Below are 25,497 nucleotides of genomic sequence, written 5' to 3'. Positions count from 1 at the left end.
TTAATGAAAAATGTTAAAAAAAAAAAAAAAGTATTCTTACTCTCCGGGCGTTAGGGGTAACCCAAAAGTCCTGTGTTTCTCACTCAGGTCCAGGGACTGGCTCAGCATTGGACCGGTGCCAGCAACCATCATTTTCTTTTCTCTCCATAACTCTACTACACTTGACAATCGCTCACTATCAGTTTCTCGGTATCTCTGGATCTGGGAAGCAGTAGGACTCTCTGGCCTTTCATTTATTTTCTGGCCAGTGCTTGGTTTCTGTTTATCTTGGGGTTGTTCAGCAGCACCTCTGGTAACCTTGTTGTTCAGGGGAAGAGTGGACGGCCTTTCCAGACTGCTGTAACTCTGACTTCCTTTTTGCTGTAGCTTCAGATTTTCTTCCATTTTCTTAGACTCGAGAACCTGGTTACCTGAAAATTCCTGCTTTAGTTCTGTTGATTTTTTCCCCAGTAAATTTTCCTTGCCCATTATTTCATCAAGAGAGCTTCTATCTGAAGGGACTTTCTCTTCTCTTTTACTCTGCAAAGTAGCTTCCTGCCAGCCTTCCTTCTGTCCCTGCACCGTCTTCTCTGGAGATTCTCGGACACTGCCGTCTTCCCTGAAAGACAGTATGTGCTTATTCTGTAGCTTTACATGTTCCAGACCCCTCTGCCGTCGTGACTCACGCTTTTCTCGGGTACTTGTGCTCTTTTCATGACCTTCTATGAGATTTTTCTGGGAAGGAAGAGCCTTCTCAGTATTCTGGTTTTCTTTTTCTCTTTGTAAACTCTGTTTTTCATCTTCTATTGCATGCGCTTCATGGACCTCACACTCTGGAACACCAACAGGAGTCAATTCTATCTCTGATGTGACAGCTTCCTCTTTGGGCCCTGGCTCCCTGTTCTCTGCCTCAGGGGATCCAGCCTCTTCCTTTTCTTTCTCCAGGGCCTGCTGCATTTCTCTTTTCTTTTCCTCAATCCTCTTCTTTTCTAAAACCATCTGGCCAAAGCTGTTTAAAAAAAAAAAAAAAAAGCATGAGCTTTAGAAAGATATGTGAAGACAGAGGTCTCTGAAGACTTGACCCACTGGTGTTTGAACCAAAGTCTTTAAGCCACATAAATCTATACTATACAACTCCTGGCCAACGAAGATAAGGGTGGACATGTAGATAGGCAGGGTGAGACCTCCTTCACCTTGGCTTTCAGCCACTCTGACCTGTCCAACCTCATGTACCCAAGTTCAGGTCAGAAGAGCTTGAAAAAAGGAAATTTTTTCACTCATAAAAGAACTAATGACATTAATTGCAAGAACAAAAATACAACTTCACTAAGTTCAGTGTTCTCAAGACCTTTTTTAGACCTATGTGTGCACATGAGTGTACCCCTTCCCCCCAATTTCAAGTTGTGTTCACCGTTGTCTTTGCAGGTATCCTCTGCCTACAGTCTGCAGGAGAAGAGTGCTCCGCCTCAGCCTCTGGTAGGCCTTCCGCTTCTGGTATCCTCTCCAAAATGCCTGAATATAAGCAGCTGCCTCAGCCTTCGCTAGAATCCTCCTAACGTGGTAAGAACGCCAAAAAGCCTAAAAAATATTTTTAAAAACTTAACCATTGACTTGGCCTGGATCAGACCTTTAACAAGCACATCAACCACTTATCTTGAAAGGAACAGACCTGAATGGTGATGGCTGCTTGCTTCACTTGAAGGAAATGTCTTCTTTCTAAGACCATTCGAGTCCAGCTTTGGAGGAGAATGATTTTCCGAATCACTTCTTTGTGAAGTGTTTCCTGTAGGATCTGTCGCTCAGTTTCCTTCATGAACACCTAATTCAGAAGAGAAGGCTTAAATTGAACTTTTCCTCTCCAAGAGTCTACCTTTCCTTAAGTTTACAGAGACATTTTTCTATATAGGCAAGATCTAAGGTTAGAAGGTACTACATTCAAGTTAAGTGGACAGAAATTTAAAAGCCAAATCTCCACCTTAATTTCAATAAGTATGCCCTACACAGGGCAAGTGTGCAAAAGTGGCTAACAGGGCACTGGGTAAAGCCCAAGGACAAGTTAAAGATATCATCAGTTTGCCCGTATATAAGATAGCAAATGAGGTAAGTACTGAGTGAATATTCTAAATACTCATTCCCTTCAAAGAACTCTCCAAAGAAACCAAAGGAAAAAAAAAGGATAAAATCACAAGTCAAGGATAGTTTTTTAAAAGGAAAAAATAAAAATGCTTTTATCCTAGGGGACTAAAGGTTTCTAACCAAAAACTTAATTTTACAATAAATTTTCACTTCTGACCCGGCTCCTGACATTTCTGGGAATAAATGTGCCCTAGACTCCTGAAACAAAAAGAGAGTTCACAACTCAAAGTAAAAAAGAGAGTGCCCTTGGCTTCACAAAGGCTCAGAAAATACTGAACAGACCTTAGTTTTTCCTGTTTGGTAGTTTTTCTTGTCCATGTCCATCTTCTCTAGCAGAGCAGCTATCATCTCCTTTGAAGGTTTGGCATTTTTGGGTAGTAATACTTGGAACTGATCTGTGAAATCCTAAGTGATTTAAATTAGGAAAAAGAGAGTTACTTGAGTTTTTGCATCAATGGGAGAGTGCACAAGTAAACAATTACTTTATCTTTACATCCAGCTTAGGGCCATTTGCTCTACAAGAAAGTTAAGAAAAATCTCATTTTTAGGGTTAGTGTCTCAGTTATTCAGAAGATACAGAATTAGGCATATCATTAAAATATTTCTCATATATTATTAGGTATATCATCAAATATTTTTCATCAAGATCTATTTTAAGAGTGCATTGCAACCACATGCCATATGAATAAAAAGCAGCTTATGCCTCTGTAATTCTTTCTCACTATTCCTGCATTCATTCTCATCCTGGGCCATCCCCAGCCATCCTGATTAATATCTGGCCACCGCACCGAGACGGCTCAGGAGCAGAAAGAGACGTTGGTGACCTACACAGCCCTCCGTCACTCAAATCAAAGTCAAGTGCAAGTCATGTCATCATCTTGATGTCGTGGTCCTCTTCCAGAAGGAAGGACAAACACAACAACAAGCATTAGTCTTTTCCATTTATGAAATGACTTCATCTTCCCAGTTGTGTGAAAAGGTTTGGTAGCACTTATTCTCATTCTAGAGATGAGGAAGCTAAGGCACATAATGGTTAGGTGAACCTCCAGGTCAGACTAATACCAGTACAGCCAGTCCTAGAATCCACATCTACTGATTTCTCAAGACTAGTTTCCCTTCACTAAGATTATGCACATATTTTGCTAGAATTTGATGTAATGAATTATCAACTTGAAAGGAAAAATGCATATTCTGGTCCCTGAACTCTAACCCACACTTTAAAGCACTGTCCCAATATATAAAAACTTAAATGCAAATTGTTGTTTTAGAAAAACTGGCAGTGTAGAACAGGGAGAGAGTGTGAACTCTGGGATCAGAGATGCTAATTTCCAATCTCACGCTCCTGTGTGACCCTAGACAAGTCATTCTGCTTCTCTTGGATTAGGTTTTCTCCTCTTTAAAGTAAGAGGGCTAGACCAGATGATGTTCCAGCACTGAATCTTCAGGACGCAAATGCTGGGGGACAGAGACCTTAGAACTAATAAGTTAATGGGTTAAATAAGCATCCTTGTTTATGTGGATAAGTAAGTAAATGATGAAATAAAAACACTACTGCAAAGTGACAACATACATTTTTAAAGCCAACACTTCTCACAGTGAAACAAAGAAAACTGGCAGAGTATAATGATCCTGTGCATAAGAAGACTGGGAATCAGAAGACCTGGGTTCTAGTCACAGATCTGCTACTGACTCGTGAGATCTGAGGCATGCTGCATCAACTCTCTGGGCCTCAGATTCCTCCTCTGTAAAATGACAGACTTGGACTAAATGACCTCTAAAGTTCCCTCTGGTTATAAAAGTCTTTGACTCTATGAAAATTTCCTATAAATAATCATTTGATTTGTGCAGTATCAAAACTATGACAAGTAAAGGTTAAGTAAGACTCCTTAACTTTAACATATGCCCACTGTACTGTTTGTGTGCAGCAAAATGTCCCTCGATTGGTAAAAAGAATTAACTCTGCAAACACTCAGTGTGGCAGGTGTATTTAAATACCTGAAAGGTATACTTGGCGCTGTAACCTGACCTCCGGATTCGTACAGTTTCTAACATTCCAGTGTACCTTAACTGCTGCAGAACCAGTTCTTCATCAAAGCAGAGCTCTTTCTGGAAAGCACACAAAATACAACTCAGAAGAATTCAGTACTCCTGAACTTTACCCTACCAATCTGGTCAAAAGTATGTTTCCTACATTAGTTTCTTCTAATTCTTGATGCTACTTTTAGATTTAATAGAAAAAAGGGGTATATACTTATGCTTCTTAAGCATACCCAGTTTCCGTAATTACAGGACTATTCTGCTTGTTCTCCAGGTATTGCTGAGGAGCAGTCATTTTTGAGTATTCAATAAAATTATTTTACCTTTAAGACTATTTTTTAAGCAGCAAGGGTTTTGGGGAGGAGGGCCATAGAAGGGTGGAGAAAAGCCTAGAACATATAAATTCCAGGAATAAAACTTCAAAAACACCCCTTTCAAAAGTATTTGGAAAAAAAGTGAGTAATTTAAATGAGTAATTTAAAAATATCTTCAAGCAAAGTTCTGGCCAATTCCCATTCCAAAGTAGGCAAAAACCAAGGAAAAAGGGGCATAACAGGCACTTGGATGGTCAGAGTATTATCTGAAGATATTTACCCTTGCAATAGGCTTCATGTTGTATAATCTTCATGACTGGAGATCCTTACAAACAAATCAGATGGTTTTGCCTATGACTAGCCTAGCAAGGAGAGGGCTTGAGCAGCCAATCTTGAGTCTCTTTCTGGCAATATAATTTCATCAGCACGTTTCGCACATGTAGGCTTCCATTAAATATTTGTTGATCTGATTCAGTCTATGACTGCACTCTGTGTAAGCATCTGGCAATTTCCCACAATTTGTACTGTGACAGGTGTATAAAACACTTTACTTTTTAACAGTGATGCTGCCTTGTAATGACATGTAGTTATCTCAGTATTTCTGATCAAGGATATCCCTACATGAGGAGCGGTGGGAAGCCTTCACCTACCTTCTCAGCATTTGAACGAATACATCGAATGAAGAATGGTTCAGCTTTACTCAACGTCTCCAACAACTTATTAAGGGAGGCCTGGGAAAAAAATAGTCAATGTCTGTCATTTAGAAAAGTGGAAATCTAATTAGAGAATAATTCAAGAGATCTCTGGTATTATTTCAGATGTTAGGTTTAAATTTCCTCTTTAAAAAAGCAAAAGGAGAGAAATGAGGGCAGGGAGGAGAAAGAGAGACAGACAGATGGTTACCTCCCACTGCTCCCACCCCCTTCTTGGAACTCCACATCAGTCACTAAGCATTGCTATGGTCTCCTGACTTGATTACTGACTTCAGATCCCCACGCTAGTCTGAATCTAAGCCATGTTTTTTTTCTCTAAATTTGGCTTGTATAAAACCTAAATGAGACCTATAATTCTGTTAGTGGCAAGGACAGAAAGAAGAGGATGACAATGAAAAGTGATGAAGAAAACATGATACTGGGTGGTGTAAACCTGGAGAGCATGGGGATTAGTCAGAAAGAACTGGATTAAAATCTGTATGATTTTAAACTGTATGATTCTGAGCAAGTCACTTGACTTCTGTTTGCCTCAGTTTCCTCAGTCATAAAATGGGAATAATAATAGCACCTACTCCCAGGGTTATTGTAAGGATCAAATGAAATATTTCTAAAGCACATAGCAGTATCTGGCATATAGTAGGTGCTACATAAATGCTTTATGATAAAAATGAGCAAGACATTTTTATTTAGACTTAAAAAGTCCTTTCACAGAAATTCTTTGTGTGTATTAATTTCATATAACTTTTAAAAATCCCTCTACAAATAATTGGTTTATTGCAGCAGTTAAAATTTTGAAATCTTTACATCAGGCAAGGATCCAGCTGATAACTACATCAATTTTCTATGCTGTCAAAAATATAACAAGTGCCTTTTACATTTTGCTCAGCACTGAGCAACATAAAGATAGATTCAGTCCATGATTTATCTTGGTTTCTCTAGTACAGAATCAATCCAAACATCTTTAGGGATATTGGCATCTCAGGTGGAAGAGGATGGAAAAGTCTCAGAGTCACAGTTAAACCACCCCAATGTAGTTGGGGCAGTAATAATGCTGACATGGGCAACAAGCCTCTTCCACACATCTTTGAGGCCAAGCTTCTGGAATAAATGAAGAAGGATCTATTCACAGCTAACTAGGTTGTCAGGCACTTGGCCAAATGCAAGGTTACAATTATAAGCAAGAAAGGCAGTTCCTACCCTTAAGGAACTTACACTCTGCTGAGGGAAGATACCCCACAGAGCTCTCTAGAGCTGGAAAGTTGGGGGCCAGAAGGAGAGAGTTATACTGGAGGCCAAAACTGTAGACAGTACGTCTTGGAGATGGCTGCCCAAGGGCAAGCTAGGCCAAAGATCAGGACTAGAGAATGCTGTCACTTGGAGCCCAGGGTGAGAATCCAAGTTCCAGGCTGAGGCTGAAGAGGAAACTGGGATTGCTAATGCCTGATGTGAAGGCAGCAAGGCTGCCCTTGTCATCCTTCTCAACACGTACCATCAAATCAGCAGAGTGAGAGACAATCACACAAATACCCCCGCTATAAATGCTGCAAGCAGCTGTTCTCCCTTTGACAGTCAATTGTAGGCTTGAGAACAACATTCCCGTAAAGCATTCCTCCAGCAAGTTCATGAAACAAGCCATTACCACGTTACACGCTGTCTGTCTCACTCATAAAAGAGCAACTTCTTTGTCGAGTGCATTTAGCCTCTCTTTGACAAGTTTTTCGAGCAGCTTTCCTCTGAATGCTGGCACAGCCTGGCTGGGTTTGAATTTTAATTTCAGTAGCTTTCACAAAAGCTAGAGAAATAGCAGCAAACAATTCTGTACTGGCAGAGGCTGCCATGTAATGTGACATATGGAGGTATCTTTTCATCTCTGAAACTGCAGGGAGCGGCCAGTGGAGCCTGGCCTTTAGAAAGCCCACAAATGCCGTCTTCATTAAAGATGCCCCTGTTTTTGAGGCTCTGCTGCAGCCTGCATTTCACTGAGTCCAAGGGACGCATAACAGCTTAAGATTCTACCAAAGGTATGGAACACAGAAATCTTCCCAGAGCCAAATTCATAACTTTTTCTTCCAAGCAGAGGCTGTCTGGAGACAGATGTGGGTGGGTGTGGTAAGGCACTCCTGGAGGCTTTAGGCTGATCAATCAAAAGCATTTATTGAGCACCTACTATGTGCCACATACAGCAGGATCAAAGACACCTATGCTTTATGAAAGGGAAAAGAAGGGGAGGGAAAAGTATTGTACAGTGCCTACTAGACATGCCAGGTACAGTGCAAAGTGCTTTAAATATTAACCTGTTTGATCCTCAAAACAATTCTGTGGGGTACATCCTATTATTATTCCCATTTTATAGTTGTGGAAACTGAGGCAAGCAGAGATTAAATAACTTGCTCAGGGTCACACAGCTAGATGATTTCTGAGGCTGGATTTGAACTTTGGTTGCCATGTAGAGGACAGATTGAAGAGAGAATGAAGACAGACAGAGCAATGAGAAAGGTAATGCAATAGTTCAGGGAAAGGCCTGATAAAGGCCTGAACTACGGTCTTAGTTAATGAAAAATGGGTATAAAGTCTTTAGAACTAACGTAGAGAGCTTTAAGAGCCCCCCTATTCTGGATGGTTTGGTTGTTCCTCCGCTGCCAAGTAGACAGCTAGAACAGCTGCCCCTTTATGGAACCTCCCAGCTCCAGTGGTCTATGATCAATCTGAATCTTCCAACAGATGAGTCACTTTTGTCGTGTGTGTGTGTGTGTGTGTGTGTGTGTGTGTGTGTGTGTCCTCTCCCAAGTTACAGTAGATATCACAGTGAAGATCCCCCAACACAAAAGCTGGACTCTTCTGTTCCATTACCCATTCGCCTCTCCTTTTCTACTTACTTGGAACTGGGCGCTGATGCTAGGTGGCTTTTTCTTTTTATGCAAATGAAGAAGGGATTTGGTGGTGCGGTCATGGAGGGTCATGCTGACAATGAGCTTCAGAGACTTGGAATCTAGCAAATTCTAAAACAGAAATATGGAGACTGATGTGCACTCATCAACCCCTGGACACCTGAACAGAAACATGTCATCACTAAAATCGAAAAAGGGCGCTCTAACAAATGAAACAGCACCATCTCACACAAGTCTGACCTCATTACAATGAACATTAAGGACTCTCTGAGCTCTTTGGTAAAGTCAGAATTTGGCCTTTAAGTCTGAGTATCATTAGAGGTTGCAAACTCGCAGTTGTATATTTGTTGTAATGAGATTTAACCTATATTCCATTCTGAATGGGGTCTTCACTTTGGAAGGCCTTTTAAAAATCCTCTGGGATTTGTATTTCAATCCTTTCTTCAGTCTGAAGGGTGGTATTATTTCCTTTCCCTTCAGATGGGTATTACTCAAAGTGTGGTATACAAATGCATTGGGGTTCTTGAGATCTTTTAAAGGGGTCCATGAGGTCAAACTATTTTCATAATAATATTAAGATATTTTAATCTCTAATACTGTAAATATCAGTAGATACAACCCACATACTCAAAAACTACTTAAAGAAAGAGCCCAATGAAAGGTCTTTAAATTTTTAAAGTGTAAAAGAGCTCTAAGACCAAAAAGTTTGAGAGTCTCTGCTTTAGATGATGCTTCTCCTGTATCAGGATATTCTGCTACTCACTATGTAATTATATAGTTTCTAGAATACAGCGGTCTATTCCAAGTAAAAGCAAAGCTTCTTATCTTTATAGTGATTTAGCTCATTAAATCCTACTTCTGTAGCAGCCTGAATTACTCTAGTTAAATATTCTGTCCTACCAGTGATAATCTGTTAGACTGGTTGACCAGAAGTGTTAATAACACTCATGTTTTTTGCCTGATAATATAGCATTTGATGGTTACAAAGTTATGTCATTTGACCCTGATGATATAACAAAAAGAAAAATATAGAGCTTTCCTATGTAGAAATCACTTCTCTAAAAACTCTAAAAATGTAACATTTTATCACTCTCATTTTACAAATGAGGAAACCAAGGCCCAGAAGTTAAGTGACTGTCCAAAGCTATAAAACACAATCTGGTCACATTTATAGGGATTTCAAGTCAATCTAAGACTTCATCAATGTAGGTACTTCCTCAATACAAACAATGCAACAACCCTTCTTCTACTTAGCAGACTGGGCTCTTGGTACAATTTTTAGGGGTTTCATACCATTTTATATATGTAAACAACTAAAACAAGTGTGACAAAAGTCATTCTTACAAAAGTTGAAAAACATATGTTTTCTCCCTTGTGTTGGTATTAGAAAAGGGAGTGGGCTAGAAAATTTCTAAGCCAAGAAAATAATTTACTATGTTATGCAATATTGTTTTAAACATGTCCACCTGCTGAGATGCATTTTCACGACTTGCAAAATAATACATCTTTAAATGTGTTGAACAAGTTTACCTTTGGAATGATCTGCTTTTGTTTGATACCTTTACTTTTCCTGTTAAAATATTAAAAATGGTTTTTATGAAATTGAATGCACATGATTTCTATATTTGGGTTAGTTCAGCAAGCCATGCCTTGCAGGTTAGCTAGGTCAAGCTAAGAAGCCAGAGAGGAGGAGAACAAGTGCAACAACTTACTTTAGAAATTCTTTAAAAATCGTATCAGGGGAGGAAGGTATGAATATGTAACTTAGCTAATCAAGCTACAATGCACACACTTTGGTGGCCACAGATAAATGATTACTTCTTGTTTTGAGAGCATAGCTACTAGCAAAGTCAAAGGGCATCTGGTCAGTGACCATTCATATTGTTCAAGTGGAGGCTTCAATGACTAACCTAAAAAAGTTTTCTAACCTATAAAAACTGTGGCCTGCTGAAGATTTTGCTGAAGGATCACAAGATAATTCAACAAACATTTATGAAATGTCTACTAAGTGCAGGGCAACACTGGCTAAAAGGACACAGAAAGAGCATCTGGCATAGAGGAGTACTGAGCAAGATGTGCTGTGATGAGGAGGGCAGAACAACATGCTTCAGGATAACACGAAGAGGCTGGAGGGAAGGCAGGAGCGACTTCAAGTTCAGGATGATGCCTCTAGATTACAGCATCAGTTGATTAAGACTGATTATATTTTTCATTGTACTAGATGCCTCAGTAATATTTCTGGAGAAATCCTAACTAAAGGTCTTTAGGCCTTCCTAAGCTATAGCATGCGGTTTGCTAGAAAGTGAAGTTTTGACCTTTGTGTTTTTTGAAATTTTACTAGGGCAGGAGCTAACTTTTTCTTTTATCACCACATGAGTTTAAGGTAGAAATTAGCTTCCAAGCAGGTGAGAATTAGATTAAAATGAGGGCCACAAGTGGGAAAGCATTACAAAGTCTTTGGGACCTACAGATTTCCACATGTATTTTTGAGATGTTTCTTTGGGACCAACAATGAGAAACACAAAAAAGGAGGCTCCCTTTGCATGCTGAGATTTAGCTCTACACACATTCAAAATTGTTGTGGGGTTTTTTGGAGGGGGTGGGAATGAGATGTGCAGAACAAGAAAATAAAAGTCTCTTGAATATGTATGTCACAGTGGCAATGGACATTTATTAAACTGAGAAAGGCCCTGTGATGAGTACTGAAAGCACAGAAATAAAAGTAACACAGTGCCTTCCCCCAGCAGTTTGCAATCTAGCTAGGAATGAAATATGTAGGAATAACTCCAATCCAAGTTGGGAGAGGTCAAGCTCTTCTCATTGAGGAGGATCAAGGTAGACATCAGGGAACAAAATCCTACTAAGCTGGCCTCAGAGAACAGAAAGGACTTGTGCTGACGTGGCATGTAATCTCAGTGAGGCCCTCACTGGTGCCTGCTTACCTAGAATTACTCTTCCCTGACTGTCTGTCCTACTCCCCGCACTCTTTGTTCCAAATCTTCTTTTGTCTTAGGCCACATATAGCAGGCTTCCATCCTCTCACTCAGCAGAACAGCTCACCGTACACTCTCAAGAAAAAACTGAAGCCATCTTAACACTCTCTCCTTTCCAATTCTATACATCACTCCTCATTTCCTCCTCCTTTATTCTAATCTGAGAAAGAGGTGCCAATGCCAACCCCTCTGCTTGTGCCCTTGATCCCCATTCCTTTCCATCTCCTTTGGCAGCTCACCCTTTCAATCCCTTTTCTCTCCCTAATCTCCTTATCTACTGACACCTTCCCTACTTCTTAAAAACATTCCCAGATATCCTCAATCCATAACAAAAAACTTTTACTTGATCCTTGAATGAAAGTGTGAAGGGATCCAGATTCCCTGCTTTTCACAACCAGATTCCTAAAAAAAAAACCCCAACTATACTCACTCAACAACTCTGCTTTCTTACTCCATCCCCTTATTTCTCAGCATCTTGCAATCAGGCTCCTGGCTTCAGCTTTCCACTTCTTTTTCCAAAGTGATTCGGTCATTGAGTTGTTAAATGAGATGGCCTTTCCTCAGTATCCTTTTGACCTCTGCTGCATTTAATGATGCTAACCATCCTATCCCTTCTAGATTCTTTCTCTTCTCTGAGTTCTCATGACACTGTCCTCTCTTGGTCCTCAGTCTTATCATCTGTCTCCTATATGGCAGGACTTTGTTTCAGGACTTGCCTACGTAAGGGTGACTTTATCAGGGTCTGCAAATTCAATGACCACCTCTCTGCAACTGACTTCTCCTGAACTCCCTCCCTCCCTTGCCCCCATATCATCAAGTGTATATTGGACAGCTTTAATTGGATTTCCTGGAGGCATCTCAAACTCATAATCTTTCACTCCCATCCCCCAACTTTTCTCTTTCTGTTGAGGATACCACAATCCTTCCAGTCATGCAACCTCAGAGTCATCTACTCTTCTTCCTCTCTTACTTCCTTAGAGCCAATTAACTGCTGACTTGAAAGTTCTGTCTCTACAATATCCGCCTGCTTTTCTTTACTCACAGGACCACTAACATAGATCAGCCTGGCTACCATCTCTCCTCTGGACTACAGAGTACAACAGCCTCCTCCTCATTGGGCTCCCTGTCTCGTCACTCTCCTCTCCAATCTACCTTTTACACAACTGCCAAACAAATATTCCTAAAAGACAGGTCTAATCATGTCACTGCCCTGCTGAAGAAACTCTAGTCATTTCCTCTAGCTTCCACAGCAAAAGACAATCTTGTTTGTTGGACCTGTACACCCTTCACAATCTAGCTTCAGTGCACCACAGGCACACTAGTCTCCATATACTCTAGGGTCCTGTGAAGCTGGCCCACCTGCCCTGTCCATAATATTCTCTTTCCTGTTTCTGTACTTTGCTGAGGCTCTTTCTCATGCTCAGAATATACTCCTTTTTCTCCATCTCATGGAATCCCTAGCTTCTTTCAAAGACCAGCCCAAGCATTACATACAACAAGGAACCATCCTAATCTCCCCTATTGCTAGAGGCCTCCTTTCTGTTGCAAAATTACTTTGCATTTACTTCATGCATCTTTTATACTGACTTTTCTACGTACATGTTGTAACAGAATGTAAATTCTATGAGGTCAGAGACTGCTTTTGTCTATTGATTTCCAGTGCCTATCAAATAGCTGACACTTAATAAGATCTTGTTGAATGGTCCTACACAAAGGCGAGGTGAGGGAGGGCAGGTCAAGATCTGGTCACTGCCAGTAGAAGAGACAGCAGGAAGGGGCCAGAAGAGTTAAGGATTGTTTGGAGCCAGGCTGACAGGCCTTAAACACCAAGTGACGTTGTCTGTATCTTCACCTTTAGGAGACAGGGAATATCACTGAGGTTTGTCAGAAGGGGAACAAGAGGATCAGGAAAGTGGGCTGGAAGATGACTCTGGTTGTAGTGTGAAGGATGAATGGGAGAGGAGAGTAACTAGAGCCAAGTTAGGAGGCAATTCTCATGGTGAAGGTTTTCAAGGCATTTTGTGGTCTAGGAAGTCAGCATTCTACAGCACATTCACTGCAGTCAAAGAAACCTTAGCAATAGTTAGAGTTAAACAAGAAATATTTTCAGCAGCCACCCGAATCTACTTGGGCCTGTTATTTTCTATCAGAGGCAATGCATTTTTGCAGATAACATCTGCTTCTGCACTGAAGGAATAGCATGGTTATTGTTGCACTTGCAAAGAAGTATTACCCAAAGCACCAGGAACTCACAGGAAGTGGGCCCGGGGCTGCTGAAGCCGACTGAGGGACTGAAGAAGCCTACGAGGGTCTTCACCCTGCCAGGGCAGTCCTTTTATAGTCTTGATGATTTGGTCATGCAAATCCCTAAGAGGTCCAAAGGGAAAGGCAGAGAGAGGAAGATGTCCCGGATAGAGAAAACAAGGCGTTAAAATAGTAAGACCCATCACCAGAGGAGTTGAAACAGGAAGTTCTATTACCCAATGTGCCCCAAAGTTAAAATTAGGGTGCTTTCTCAGGCTATGTGATCATAAACATGTACTCCAACAATGCTCAATTCATCTTTGGGAAAGGTACTCTTCTTTGCTTTAAGAGAGGGACAAGGAAAATTTTATTTATCCTCTCTGTACAGGAGAAGACTTGAGGGTGAGGGCAGCTAGAACATGATTTTGGCCTTTAAATACTTTAGCTTTATTTTGCTTGGTCTGAGGGGAAAAAATTATGACCAACAAGTTGAAGTTAAAGGCAGATGCTCACTTAACATAAGGAAGAACTTTCTAACAATTAGAGCTGCACAAAAGCGGAAGAACTTCTGGGGTCTTCCAACAGAATCTGGGGGAACACTAGTCAAGGATATCAAGGAGAGGGATCCACAGCTCAGGAAGCTGTTGAACTAGATGACATCTGATGTCCCTTCTAGCCAGGATTCTTGGAAGCAACTTTGCAAGGACTGAGTTACTACTCTACAGGTGAACTCTTTGCAACATGGTTTCCCATGGAAATCAGAATAACCATGGACAATGCATAGGAGCAAATTTATGACTCTTAGTGGACTTGTTTAAAAGTGCCTATATATGTATATATATGTATCTTTAATATGTTAAAGAATGTTTTACTCGGGGTCATGGGATTCAGGATTAGAAGGTGCCTTATTTGGGAAGATGCAAACTGTATTTTTTTTTTTTCTGATATCATACCAACCTCCTTAAAAGATTACAGAAAAGTCTGAGTTTAATGGCATTTTAACAATCTGTAAAATAATATATAGCAACTGCATGTGCAAAATAATCTCATAGGATCTTTCCTTAAAAAATTGTAACAGAAATTTTTCTATTAATTTCACTTATTCAGTAATTTTGGTTTGGCATTTTTTAGTTGTCAAAATGCTATTTCCCCTCCAGATGTCCTACTAGGACATCTCCTGATGGTGAACAGGTGACACTGGTTTTTCAAAAATTACGCCAGCACAGCACAGGCTCAGGCAGGTCCTATTCAACCTGAGGAGTGAGGATTTGGTAATGGATCATGTTTGTTGTCTGTTCAAGGTACAGCCTGGCTAAAATGAGAGGTTCGTGAGAAGAAGGTTTGCCAGAGGATGCTTATGGAGACTCTCTATAAGGAATCGGGAGTTAGGATTTATGTTGATAGAGGCAGGATCCATATTTTACTTACTTCTTTTGTAGTACTAAAGCAAGTAAAATGCTGTTTTGTCATCTGATTTTATTTTCAAAATCATAGTATTTAAAGGCCATTCTCTGAAACAGCTTGAGAAGATTCAAATTAAGTGCTTCAAAATATTACTTTAAGTTTGTTACTTTTGTTAGAGTTTTGGATTTGACCTCAAAGGTTCCTTTAAAAATATGTGATCAATATTTTTGGAAATGAAGTAGTTGAAAGTACAACAGTCAAATTTCACTTCTTTGGGGTCAGGTTATTTTAAATACATGTTTAAGCTCTTAAAAGTTAGCCTGGGATAAGGCCTAATAAGGACTTAATTCAATCCATGCACCATGCTAAGTACCTACCTTCTTTCACTCCTTTTCCAGAGAGGCACAAACCAAAAATAACAGAAGTGTTAAGTTTCACTTCTAAGTATAAAATGCTATTATACTCCTGAGCTTCTCAGTGCAACAGCCGCTTTCCAAAATAAAACAAGATTCGTTTTTCCCCAACTCTTAAAAAACCATCTTTTTTTGCCTTTTGCAGTGCCAAATCTGTCAAGGTCACCACGCCTCAGCCTCTAACATTTCACAGATCTGTAATCTGTAATCCATTCCATTTTCTTTGGAACAATTGGTATCACTTTTTTCCTGGCTTGAATTCTGCACTGAGCCTGTTCAGGAAGATTAGCTTTCCGTGAATGTGCCTCCCTGGTCTCTCCTTACAAAGCCTACTTACTTCTTGCTTTCATAAAAAGCAATGATGTCCTCAAAAGCGTTAATATCGAATTCCTCAGAGCAATCAAATGAGAAATCAAGCACTGAACGGCTGCAAAGGGAAAATTTATATCACCTAAATATGTTAGGAAAAGTTGATTCTGAACATGGAGAGCATCACCTGGGCTCTATCTTGCAATGAAACCTATATTTCACAACACACAGCTGTTAATGGTCAGCTTTATTCTTTTAAAAGCACATGTATAGCTTTGGTAACCATCATGTCTCTCCTTTATTTGTGAACAGAATTTAAAACATGGGAAAGAGGCAAACAGACTAGGAAGGTACGAATGAGTTCTGATTTGCACCACCAGCCAGAATACCAAGACAGATCCACTGAAATATATACAAAGAGAAAGTTCTATAAACACAGGGAGAAGCCATCAGATGTATCACTGGGTTACATTTTAATTTATTTTTCAACTTAAGAGTTATCTGCCTAGTACCTTCAGTGAAAAAAGGAATTTTGTGATATAATTTGGTGAATGGTCTGATTTTCCCTAGATACATGTGATGCACCATTGATGATGCAATAATGGTGGGAAGAGCATGTTTAGGGGTGACCATCAGTTGTTGCTTCTGCCACTGAAGGAGCAAGGCCTGAGAGGACAGAGTGGGGTGGCACACAAGGCAGTTTTTAATATGACTATCAATATATGTATACATTTTAACACCAGGAAATTTCATTCTGCATGACATCTTGGTATTTCTTTTGTGATACATTAAGTTACCCTATTGTAGAGAAGGTGCAAGAACTCAGAGAGTACAGCAACTTATTTGCAGGTATACAATTATGAAGGAAAACAAACCTTATCAAGAATTTTTTGTTTTTTCAATGCTGACTAATACAAATGAAGAAACATGACAATATTTCAGAATCCCACAAATACTGTAACTAATACTTAAATAGCAAGGATTTCCCTCCCCCTGCCCCAACAACTATCATTGCACTATGAAATTAAAATAAATTACTCTTTTCAGAGGTAAAGTTACATTCATACCTTCACTGGAAGTGAGTTGGGGGACAATTATCCAACCTTGCTTAGGCTGCATCAAATGCCTTTCCCAGCTCTGCCATAGGACTTCAAAATATTTTGTGTATCTCAAACAAAAATCTGAAGATACTAACTGAGAACTAGCAGAAGCAAATTAATTTAAGAAGTATCTATGCTCCTGATAATCTTAAAAGAATAAGAGGAATGTATCACTTTGCATGAACAAAAAAGTCATTTGGCAAACAAGTATCTACAAACAAAATTTGAAAAGAAAATTTGTAAACTGAGATTAAATGGATTTCAATAGATTAGACAACACAGTGACAGCCTTATTTCATCTCAGGTTAAAAAGCAGCCCAATTTCATTCACTGCCATATTTTTGTTAGTGTTAAATGAGAACTTTAGTTATTCTCCCATGTTACATAAATCCTCACTTACTATTTTTGGTTTTTCATAGGGCTACATTCAACTGTCTGATTTCGATAAATTAAAGGTTTCTCTTACCGATAAACTTTTTCTGATGGAGTATTGGTTTTCTGTAATTCTCCTGGAGGAGTTCTGATTGGAGGGGATGCCACACCTGCTAGGAAAGAAAAGAAGAAGATACAATGGGAAAGGATTAACTAAGAATCAAAATAATACAAAGAGATTTTGAAATACTAAATGTACAATGTTTAATGGATCACAAATAAGAATTATTTCTTACTTCTCACAAGAGTTTCATATTCTTTCCTTCATTAACAAAACAAAATAACACAATTGTGCACATTAACAAAACAGACACAAATTAATCTTTGTGAACCTGAGTTGAATATACTACATTCTCTAGAAATAGAACTTCAGATGAAAGATGAACTTTTATTTCCTTATTTAAATGCATATAATTGGCAGTTTTAAATCTCAAAAGAGTTATTAAACAGTCACTAATAAAATACACAAATATTGTAGCCAAATTTTTGTGTGAGTTCATCATTTCCCAACCTTTAGAGATCGGTGTGGAGGGTCAGGGATGTAGTTCTTGAGGAACTCATGTAACAACTTGAAAGAACTAAGCAGAAAAGAAAAAGCATGCTTGCTAATAAAGGAAAACTTTTGTTCACTAAAAAGGCTAAAAAGATTTAACATATAACGATGGAAAACACATATTGTTCAGTTTCATTCAGGGACATAAAACATTACTCAATCACTAAAAAATGTGAAAATAAACTTTATAATAAATTCTAGCAACAGGTGACATTTACAGTCCTTTCTAGTTACAAAATATTTTACTTATACTATCTTGACTGATCTTCAGAACAACCCAGTTAAGAATGGAAGTATTTTTATTTTCGTATTACAGCTGAGGAAAGTTACTAATGATCTTTTAAATGCCAAATCCAATGGCCTTTTCTCAATCCTTAGCATTCTTGTCCTCTTGCGTTGATTTGTGCTAAATGCTTCTTTTCTTTGATGACATTGTCTTCTCCTGCTCTTCCTACCTATCTGAGTGAGCCTTCTCAGTGTCTTTGGTTAAGTCTTCACCCAGCTTGGCCCAATCATCCTGGGGGTCCTCTTCTCCTTCTGCACCATTTTGTTTGGTGATCTCATCTGCTCTCACATACTCAATTATCTCTGTGACTCTCAGATCTATTTATCTAGAACTCTCTTGACCTCCAGTCTCAAACCTCCAGCTGCCTATCAAATTGAACTGGATGTCCTTTAGACAGCCCAAACTCAACATGTTCAGTATGAAACTCATTATATTTTCATTCTCCCCCTTGCCTGCCTTCCCTATGACTGCTAAAGGCACTGCCACCCCTCCAGTCACACAGGTTCAAAACCTCAGTGTCATCCTTGACTCCTCACACTCACATAACTACCCCCTCCTCCCCATTCAGTCAGGTGTCAAGCCCTATTGATTCTACCTTTGCAATATTCTCATAGTTAAATAAACTCTAGTGGCTTCTCATCTCCAGGATCAAAGAGAAAATCCCCTGTTTGGCTTTTAAAGCCCTTTATAGCCAGCCCCTTCTTACCTTTTCATTCTTTTTATACCTTATTCCCTTCCATGTACTTTGCAATCTAGTGACACTGGCCTCCTTACTGTTCCTCTCACAAGGGACTCCACCTCTTGACACTGGACATTTTCACTGGCTGTCCCCCAGGCCTGGCATTCTCTTCCCTCCTCACCTCTGCTTCCTGGTTTCCTTCCAAATCTCAGTGAACACCCCACTATCTGCAGGAAGTCTTTCCCAAACCCCTTAATACTAGTGCCATCCCCCCTGAGAATATTTCCAATTTATTTAGATTGAGAGCAAGGCCTATTTTTACCTTTCTTTGTATCCCTAGCATTTAGCACAGTGCCTGGAACAAAGCAGGCACTTAATAAATGCTTGCTAACTTGACAAAACTGGCTAAATGGGGATTTGCTCTAAGCCAAGCAGCTGCCAAACTGCCCTAGCCCAGCCTGGAATTCAGGCCTTCTGAATGCTACCCCTCCCCCCCATATAGTACCCTTTCCACTCTACCACACTGCCCCCTCTTGTTGGTGCTCCTCCTCTTTGGTCAGTTTGGACAGACTTCATTTCAAAGTCACAATGGAGAACTGTCTGCCTTTCACAGGAAATGATACTTAGAAGTCATCTGGTTAGCAGTTTGACCTAGCCAGAAAGCATGACTCAGTACTGTACTGTAAATGTTATCTTTGACTATTGTTTTTACTTCATTTAAATTGTATTAATGCCTTTTGATTTTATCACAGTAATTTCTCCTTAACCACACTCCTGACCCTGCATTGAACACTTCCTTAAAAAAGAAACCAAACTATTTAAGCAAAAGCAGGATGGTGACCATCTCTGTTCAGTCCTACATATGTTAATGAAGGATCTGAACACTTCGTCAGACACCCCATAGCTTTTCTTTTCTTTATTCTGAAGTGGAACAAAATAATAATTTATATGAATACAGTGCTTTAACTCTAAGAGGTAGATAATAGAACTATTTCCATTTTGTAAATGGGGAGAAAAAGTCTCACAAGTATTAAATGACTTGCCCAAAGTTGTCAGACACTAAATGTCAGAGTCAGAACTCAAACTCAAGCTTAGCACTCTTGCCACTGGACTTTGCTGGGTAAGGCTTGGAAAGAAGGAACTACAAGGGCTAGGGAAATATAATACCAGGGAAAAAAAATTTCAGGCACAGTAAGCACTTCACTCTTCATTCTAACCCCCTCCTGTCTTAATTTGCCATCACACTTTCACTTCCTGTTCTAAACATTCTTAGCACTGACATGAGATTTAACATAAGCTGAAACCATAAAAAGGGGAGATTCCATTTACCCATCTCAGAAGCCTTGTAGGGTTTTTATTACATGCAGAGGAAGTGCTGCCATCCCTAAGTGGGGACTTAGCTTAGGAAATCAAAATACTACATGGGAACAAATGCTTGTTTCAGATATCCCCCATAAGAGGGCAGTTGCTGCAACCTGTTCTGCAGATACAGAATCGCTTTTCTTAGGTGACCTTGAGCAGACACTGGGATTTTTGTGGTTTATGCTGTGCTCGGTACCTGAAGCTCTCTCAGCCCTCTCAGCACGGAGTCGTCCTGCCTCCCGGAAAACGGCCATTGCTCGAATGGCCGCTCGGAGAATAGCCCAGCGGAATACAGCCACAGGATCCATCCCAATTAATTCCCGAATGTAATCACTCTCACTACTTCGAAGCAAAGCCACAATGTCAGGTCTCATGTAATCCATATTCTTCTCTCGGAAGTCCTAGGGAAATATGGTCAGAAAGTTATTGTTTTCTAAATGTATTTTCTAAATGCATTTCTGTTCTTAAGTCAGAATGAAAAGGAGTTTATAGGGATATAGATTCAGAGCAATTTAGGGGTCAGCCATCAAGCTCAGTTCCTCCAAGGTAATGATGAGTAACCAGGCTCAGAGAAAATGACTTGTTGAACCCAGGTGATAAAAAACAGAATTGGGACTTGAAGTGTCTTCCTTGGACTCCAAATCTGCATTACTGGAAGAAGATAATCTAGACCATTCTGGCATCAATAATGCTCTGTCAAGGTGGTAAGAACAGTGACCACACACACACACTCACACATACTCACTCACACAGTGTAAATGGCTGTAAGAAAAATGGTTACTATTTACAGTAAGAAGATGGCTAGATCACAAATTATCCAGACACTTAAAAGTATAGCCTGTCACAGCAATGCAAGGAACCAAAACATTCCCAAAGGCCTCTTGAGGCAAAATGCCATTCATATCCAGAGAAAGAAGTATGGAATCGGAACGCAGATTGAAGCAGAATATTTTCTCTTGTGTTGTGTTTTGTTTTCCTTGGGTTTTCCTCATGGTTTCTCCCATTCATTTTAATTCTTCTATGCAACATGACTAATGTGAAAATGTGTAGAACCCATATAAAATTGCATGCTGTCTTGGGGAGGGAAGGAGAGAAAATTGAAGTCTTATGGAAGTGATTGTAGAAAACTGAAAACAAATAAACTAATCAATCAATTAATCAATAAAGTAATAAAAAAAAGAAAAAAAGGATAGCCAGGTCTTTATTCTGGCATTAAAGTGAGGACAATTTGCGTTCAAGGCCTGCCTCTGACAGACTGGCCACTGCCTCTCATAATATCACTTAATCTATCAGTGGTCCTGGCAGCTAATACCATACAAAGCAGAACAATTATTGATCTGGGCTGCTGGGGAGTTTCCTCACTAATCCTTACTGGGCATTTCTTGATCAATGAAATCACATATGAAGACCTAAACAAACACATATTGCATACCTTTATCTGATATTTAACTTTCCCTGCAAAATGCTGGATGATAAATGCAGGCTCCATGACTGGGGTCCCAACAAAGAACCTGTTCTCTTCATGTTGTTGTTTGAACTTCGCCAGCAGAGTCTGGCTGGTGGCATGTGGAAAACTATAATGAAAATTGAAATGCCGAGTTTGAGAAGAGGATAAATAAATCCACAATAAATAAATAAATAATGATAAATAAATAAATCCACAATAAAGGAAATGTGATCGTAACTGGAAGTTTTGGTTCCTTCTGAGCTGGCCATAAATCTAATCATAGTGATTAGGAAGGAAAAAGGCATGTGCTATATACACAGGGCAGCTGAGAAGTCATTAAATCACTTAAAAGGAACAAAAATAAATTTCTAGACAGTACATTCAAAGCAAAAGATTAATGGCATTCAATAGACAGAATACTATTTTGAGGGACTTTCAAAGATCTTTCACTAAAGAAACAAAGTAACAATGGGTAAAGGTAATTTATTACTACTATGAAGCTCAAAGGGCTGGAGGTGACTTCACAGGTCCAGCATAGATGGGACATCACTAGAACAATAACAGATAGAGGAGGATCTAGCTTTCTGATGCACGTTCTTTGAGACCAGTTCTGAAAGGAGTTCTCAAAGTGCTGAAACTGTGCCTGCAGCTAAGGACTTGGAAGGGATTTTAGAGTCCACTCAAGCCAACTCACATCTGACCAAGCCCCCTGTCAAGGAGCTTGAGGGGAGGCCACCATCTCCTAAGGCATTCCTTTTTACTTCTGGATTAATTGTTAGGGAGATTTTCCTTAATATCAAGCTGACATCACTTCTACCTGTTGTCCCAAGTTCTGCCCTCTAAGGACAAACAGAACAAGGCCTATTCATGCTTCATATGACAGTGCTTCAAATGCCTGGAGATAGCTATTAGGACCCCTTCCTGGTCTTTTCTTCTCTATTGTAAACATTCTTACCTTTTCCAGTCAATCCTTCTGTGTTATGCAGAACTGAATATAGCATTGCAGATGTGGCCTGACTAGGGAACTATTCCTTCTCTGTGAACACTGTGCTTCCCTTTAAGGCAGGCTAGGAAGACCCTGCCTTTTTTTTTTGTGTCATGTTATATTTGGCATGTAACATTTTGTCATGTTACACTGTTGATAAAAATTACATTAAACTTCTAGCCCACTAAAATTCCCATGTTCTATATATACCTTTTCCTGTTTGGACATGAATGAAAACTATCATGTGATGGCAAAAGATGAGCATAGTTATGTATTAGGTAGCACCGAATGAACAGACAGGCAAGAATTCTAGAGACAAAAATTTCAGTTTCCTTTAATATGCTATTATAGCCACCAACGTAACTGCAATTCCTATTCATGTAATACATGATAAGGTGCAATAATTTCTATATGATTTGAAGCTTTTACTAAAGTGCTAACCTGGAAGGTTAATGGTTTCTTGAAAGCTTTATGAGATCATCAACTTTGAAAGGAAGGCTGTGAATGTGGCTCAAACTCAGCCGAGTGAGGAGGGAATCATCACTAGAAGAAATTTTCATGAAGACTGTACTAAAGTGTGGAAGATTTACAGTCTACACTGGCTGAAGGAGAATGATAAAAATTTCTGAAATGCAGAGATTAAATAGAGGCATGCAGTTTCTAGGTTCACAAGAAATAAATATTCTCTGTGCTCCAATGCTCTCTTAAAGAGGAAATGTCACCTTAGCTCTAGAGCACAGTCAATATAATTTATCCAGTCTGCTACATTTCTTCGTTATGTACTAGCCAATCTACTTCTCTGTTTTTTTTTTTTGTCTACTGATGACCAGCCAATCAACAAAAAGTACGAAGACTTACTTGCTTTCTTCATCCAGCAGATAGAAAAGGCCAGTGGGCTTCTTGCTGATCAAGTGAATACATCCTACATTATCTGTATAGTCAATGTTGTGCCAAGTGATTCCTTCACTCTGATATTCTTCCTGTAGAATTAAAAAAAGGCTTATTAGCAAAAAATCTGAAATGCTACATGGACTCCAGTATTTATTACGTTAATATAAAATTAAGAGGCAGTTAAACTTTATACAACCTAACAGAATGATTTCTACATATTTGCATAAATGCATCAATTCCTTACTTAGAGGAGAGAACAAAAGGCAAAAGGAAATCAAATATTTAAGAGAGGCTATTTTTATTTATGTCCAAAATAAACCCTTATAAAGGTTTTATCTGTGATATTGAAAACTAGCTAACATCTAAGTCATCTGTCCCCACTGGAGATTCAGTTACTTGCAAATCTGAGCTAAAAAAAGACTCCTAAAATGATGTGTGCGCCAAAAAAGCACCTGATGTTTTTCCCCAATAAAGCTGAACGGGATTTTACCAAATATTTCTCTGGGTTGAGATCACAACATGTCAGAGCCCAGAGGTAATTCTGTGGTAAATGAGAATTCCAATTTCAATTCTTGGTCATAAAGTAGCATCCCAGAGTTTTAACTCTTTCCCTCTTCTCCCAGAAACTAGATGGCCAAGAAAATTCAATTTCTTACCTGTTCTAGTTTGAAAATGTGTTGATTGAAGTAATACTGGAGTTGTTCATTTGCATAATTTATGCAGAATTGTTCAAAACTGTTTCTTTCAAAGTCTTCAAATCCAAAGATGTCCAGCACCCCAATAGACAAGCACTGACAGGAACAGAAAGATCTATTTTTAAACAGCAACTAATAAAACATTAGAGAAAACTAAGCCTCTGTCAGCTAATCAAGCCCCAGAGCCAAATTTTCTCTATCCCTGAATAAGCTAAGTAATGAACTTTTCATCCAATACATCAAATGAATATTTCAAAATTTCTGATGCAATGGAGATATTTTGAGTGCTTTCAGCACTTGTAGAGCGAGCTGAGCATTGAAAACAGTATCAGCATAAATTAATTCAGCACTCGAGCAAAGAAGCCAAAATAATCCGTAGGAAAGAACTCACTGCGACTGATTCCTCCATGTCCTTTTTATTGAGGAGAGCGTGATTGATACGGAGAACAATCCAATCAAAGAGAGCGCTATACAATGATTTTGCCATGGAGTCACGAGCTGTTATTGCCTGTGGACAGAAGTATAAGTCTCTCAGTGACAGTCAAAAAAAGAAAAGTGGTTCCCTCCTGCAAACATATTGGCATGTGTATGAATGTTGTCTTCTGAAGTTTAAAAACAAAAGAAAAACAAAACAGGCATTAAGACAATTAAAATATCACCATGGGAAAAAGAGAATGATCTTCTGTTATAAAACAATATGAATTAACATACTTTACAGATATCATGTTATAACACAATTATGATGTTATTATGGGGGGGCAAACAGCTATTGCATGTAGCTTTGTTATATTTTGGGGAACATAATATGACCTATGCTTTTACTGTAGGACTTTTATTATTTTATTCTGAATGATAAGAATTTTTAAATGGGAAGGCATCTTCGATATTGAGTCCAACCCTTTGATCACAGAAGAGCATGTTTTCAAGGACGTTCTCACAAAAGACAAATGGCCTTACCTCACTGAGACTGTATGGAAGAATAAGTTTGTCATTGACTGTTACTGTTTTTCTTTTGGTCAGAACTTCCACTAAAATTTCCCGCTTTACCTGTATGGTGGAAAAAAGAAAAGAAAAGGTAAAGTCTTTCAAATCTTAGTCTCCTTCTGACCACTTTAAGCCATACTCTGGCTGTGAAGGGAGAAAGCCTGGGGGCATAGGATGGCCAAAAGATGGTCCCCAACTGCTGTGAGATGGACATGTTCATTCCTGGCATAAGGAATCTGGTGACTGGCTACCTTGTTGGATGCTTCCTGGTTCTGCCAAACAGTAACAACATCAACTTAACTTTCATATGACAGTACAGTGCTGTACTGCTTTACAATGTTCCAAGTGCTTCTACAAACACTTATCTCATTCAATTAAATTCAAGGCTTTATTGAGAACCTACCCCATTTATATTCCAGTAGTGATATAAAATGATGATGATGATACTACCACTACCAACAGCATTTACAGGTTTGCAAAACGCTTCATTAATATCTCATTTTATTCTCAACAACAACCCTGGGAGATAGGTGCTTTATTATCTCTGTTTTCCAGATGAGGAACCTGAAGCAGACAATGATTAAGTGATGTGCTTAGGATCGCATGGCGACCAAGTGACTGAGACTAGATTTGAACTCACATCTTTAGTGGTC

At 39.2% G+C, this 25,497-nt stretch overlaps 1 protein-coding gene across 10 annotated transcripts in view; it reads right to left on the bottom strand.

Annotated features, from left to right (window-relative positions):
• The window catches only part of MYO9B (myosin IXB), a 131,211-nt gene that overhangs the window by 29,492 nt on the left and 76,222 nt on the right, over positions 1-25,497 (bottom strand). For 3 of the 10 annotated variants that reach the window (XM_072601291.1, XM_072601285.1, XM_072601287.1), the window contains exons 8-24: positions 24,818-24,907; positions 24,252-24,368; positions 23,822-23,956; positions 23,133-23,254; positions 21,275-21,416; positions 20,039-20,243; positions 16,997-17,075; positions 15,459-15,548; positions 13,314-13,427; positions 9,598-9,637; positions 8,056-8,178; positions 5,117-5,197; positions 4,111-4,221; positions 2,398-2,520; positions 1,649-1,798; positions 1,391-1,557; positions 41-988 (exon numbers count right to left, since the gene is read on the bottom strand). In XM_072601291.1, coding sequence (XP_072457392.1) covers positions 41-988; positions 1,391-1,557; positions 1,649-1,798; positions 2,398-2,520; positions 4,111-4,221; positions 5,117-5,197; positions 8,056-8,178; positions 9,598-9,637; positions 13,314-13,427; positions 15,459-15,548; positions 16,997-17,075; positions 20,039-20,243; positions 21,275-21,416; positions 23,133-23,254; positions 23,822-23,956; positions 24,252-24,368; positions 24,818-24,907 — 2,837 coding nt within the window. The remainder of the gene's footprint in view (positions 1-40; positions 989-1,390; positions 1,558-1,648; positions 1,799-2,397; positions 2,521-4,110; positions 4,222-5,116; positions 5,198-8,055; positions 8,179-9,597; positions 9,638-13,313; positions 13,428-15,458; positions 15,549-16,996; positions 17,076-20,038; positions 20,244-21,274; positions 21,417-23,132; positions 23,255-23,821; positions 23,957-24,251; positions 24,369-24,817; positions 24,908-25,497) is intronic. The other 7 variants (XM_072601289.1, XM_072601294.1, XM_072601293.1 and 4 more) reach the window with 5 other exon arrangements.

Source organism: Notamacropus eugenii, chromosome 4, assembly GCF_028372415.1.
Source record: "Notamacropus eugenii isolate mMacEug1 chromosome 4, mMacEug1.pri_v2, whole genome shotgun sequence".
In the NCBI taxonomy this organism is placed as follows: Eukaryota; Metazoa; Chordata; class Mammalia; order Diprotodontia; family Macropodidae; genus Notamacropus; species Notamacropus eugenii.
This window is presented reverse-complemented; position numbering and strand designations above follow the sequence as displayed.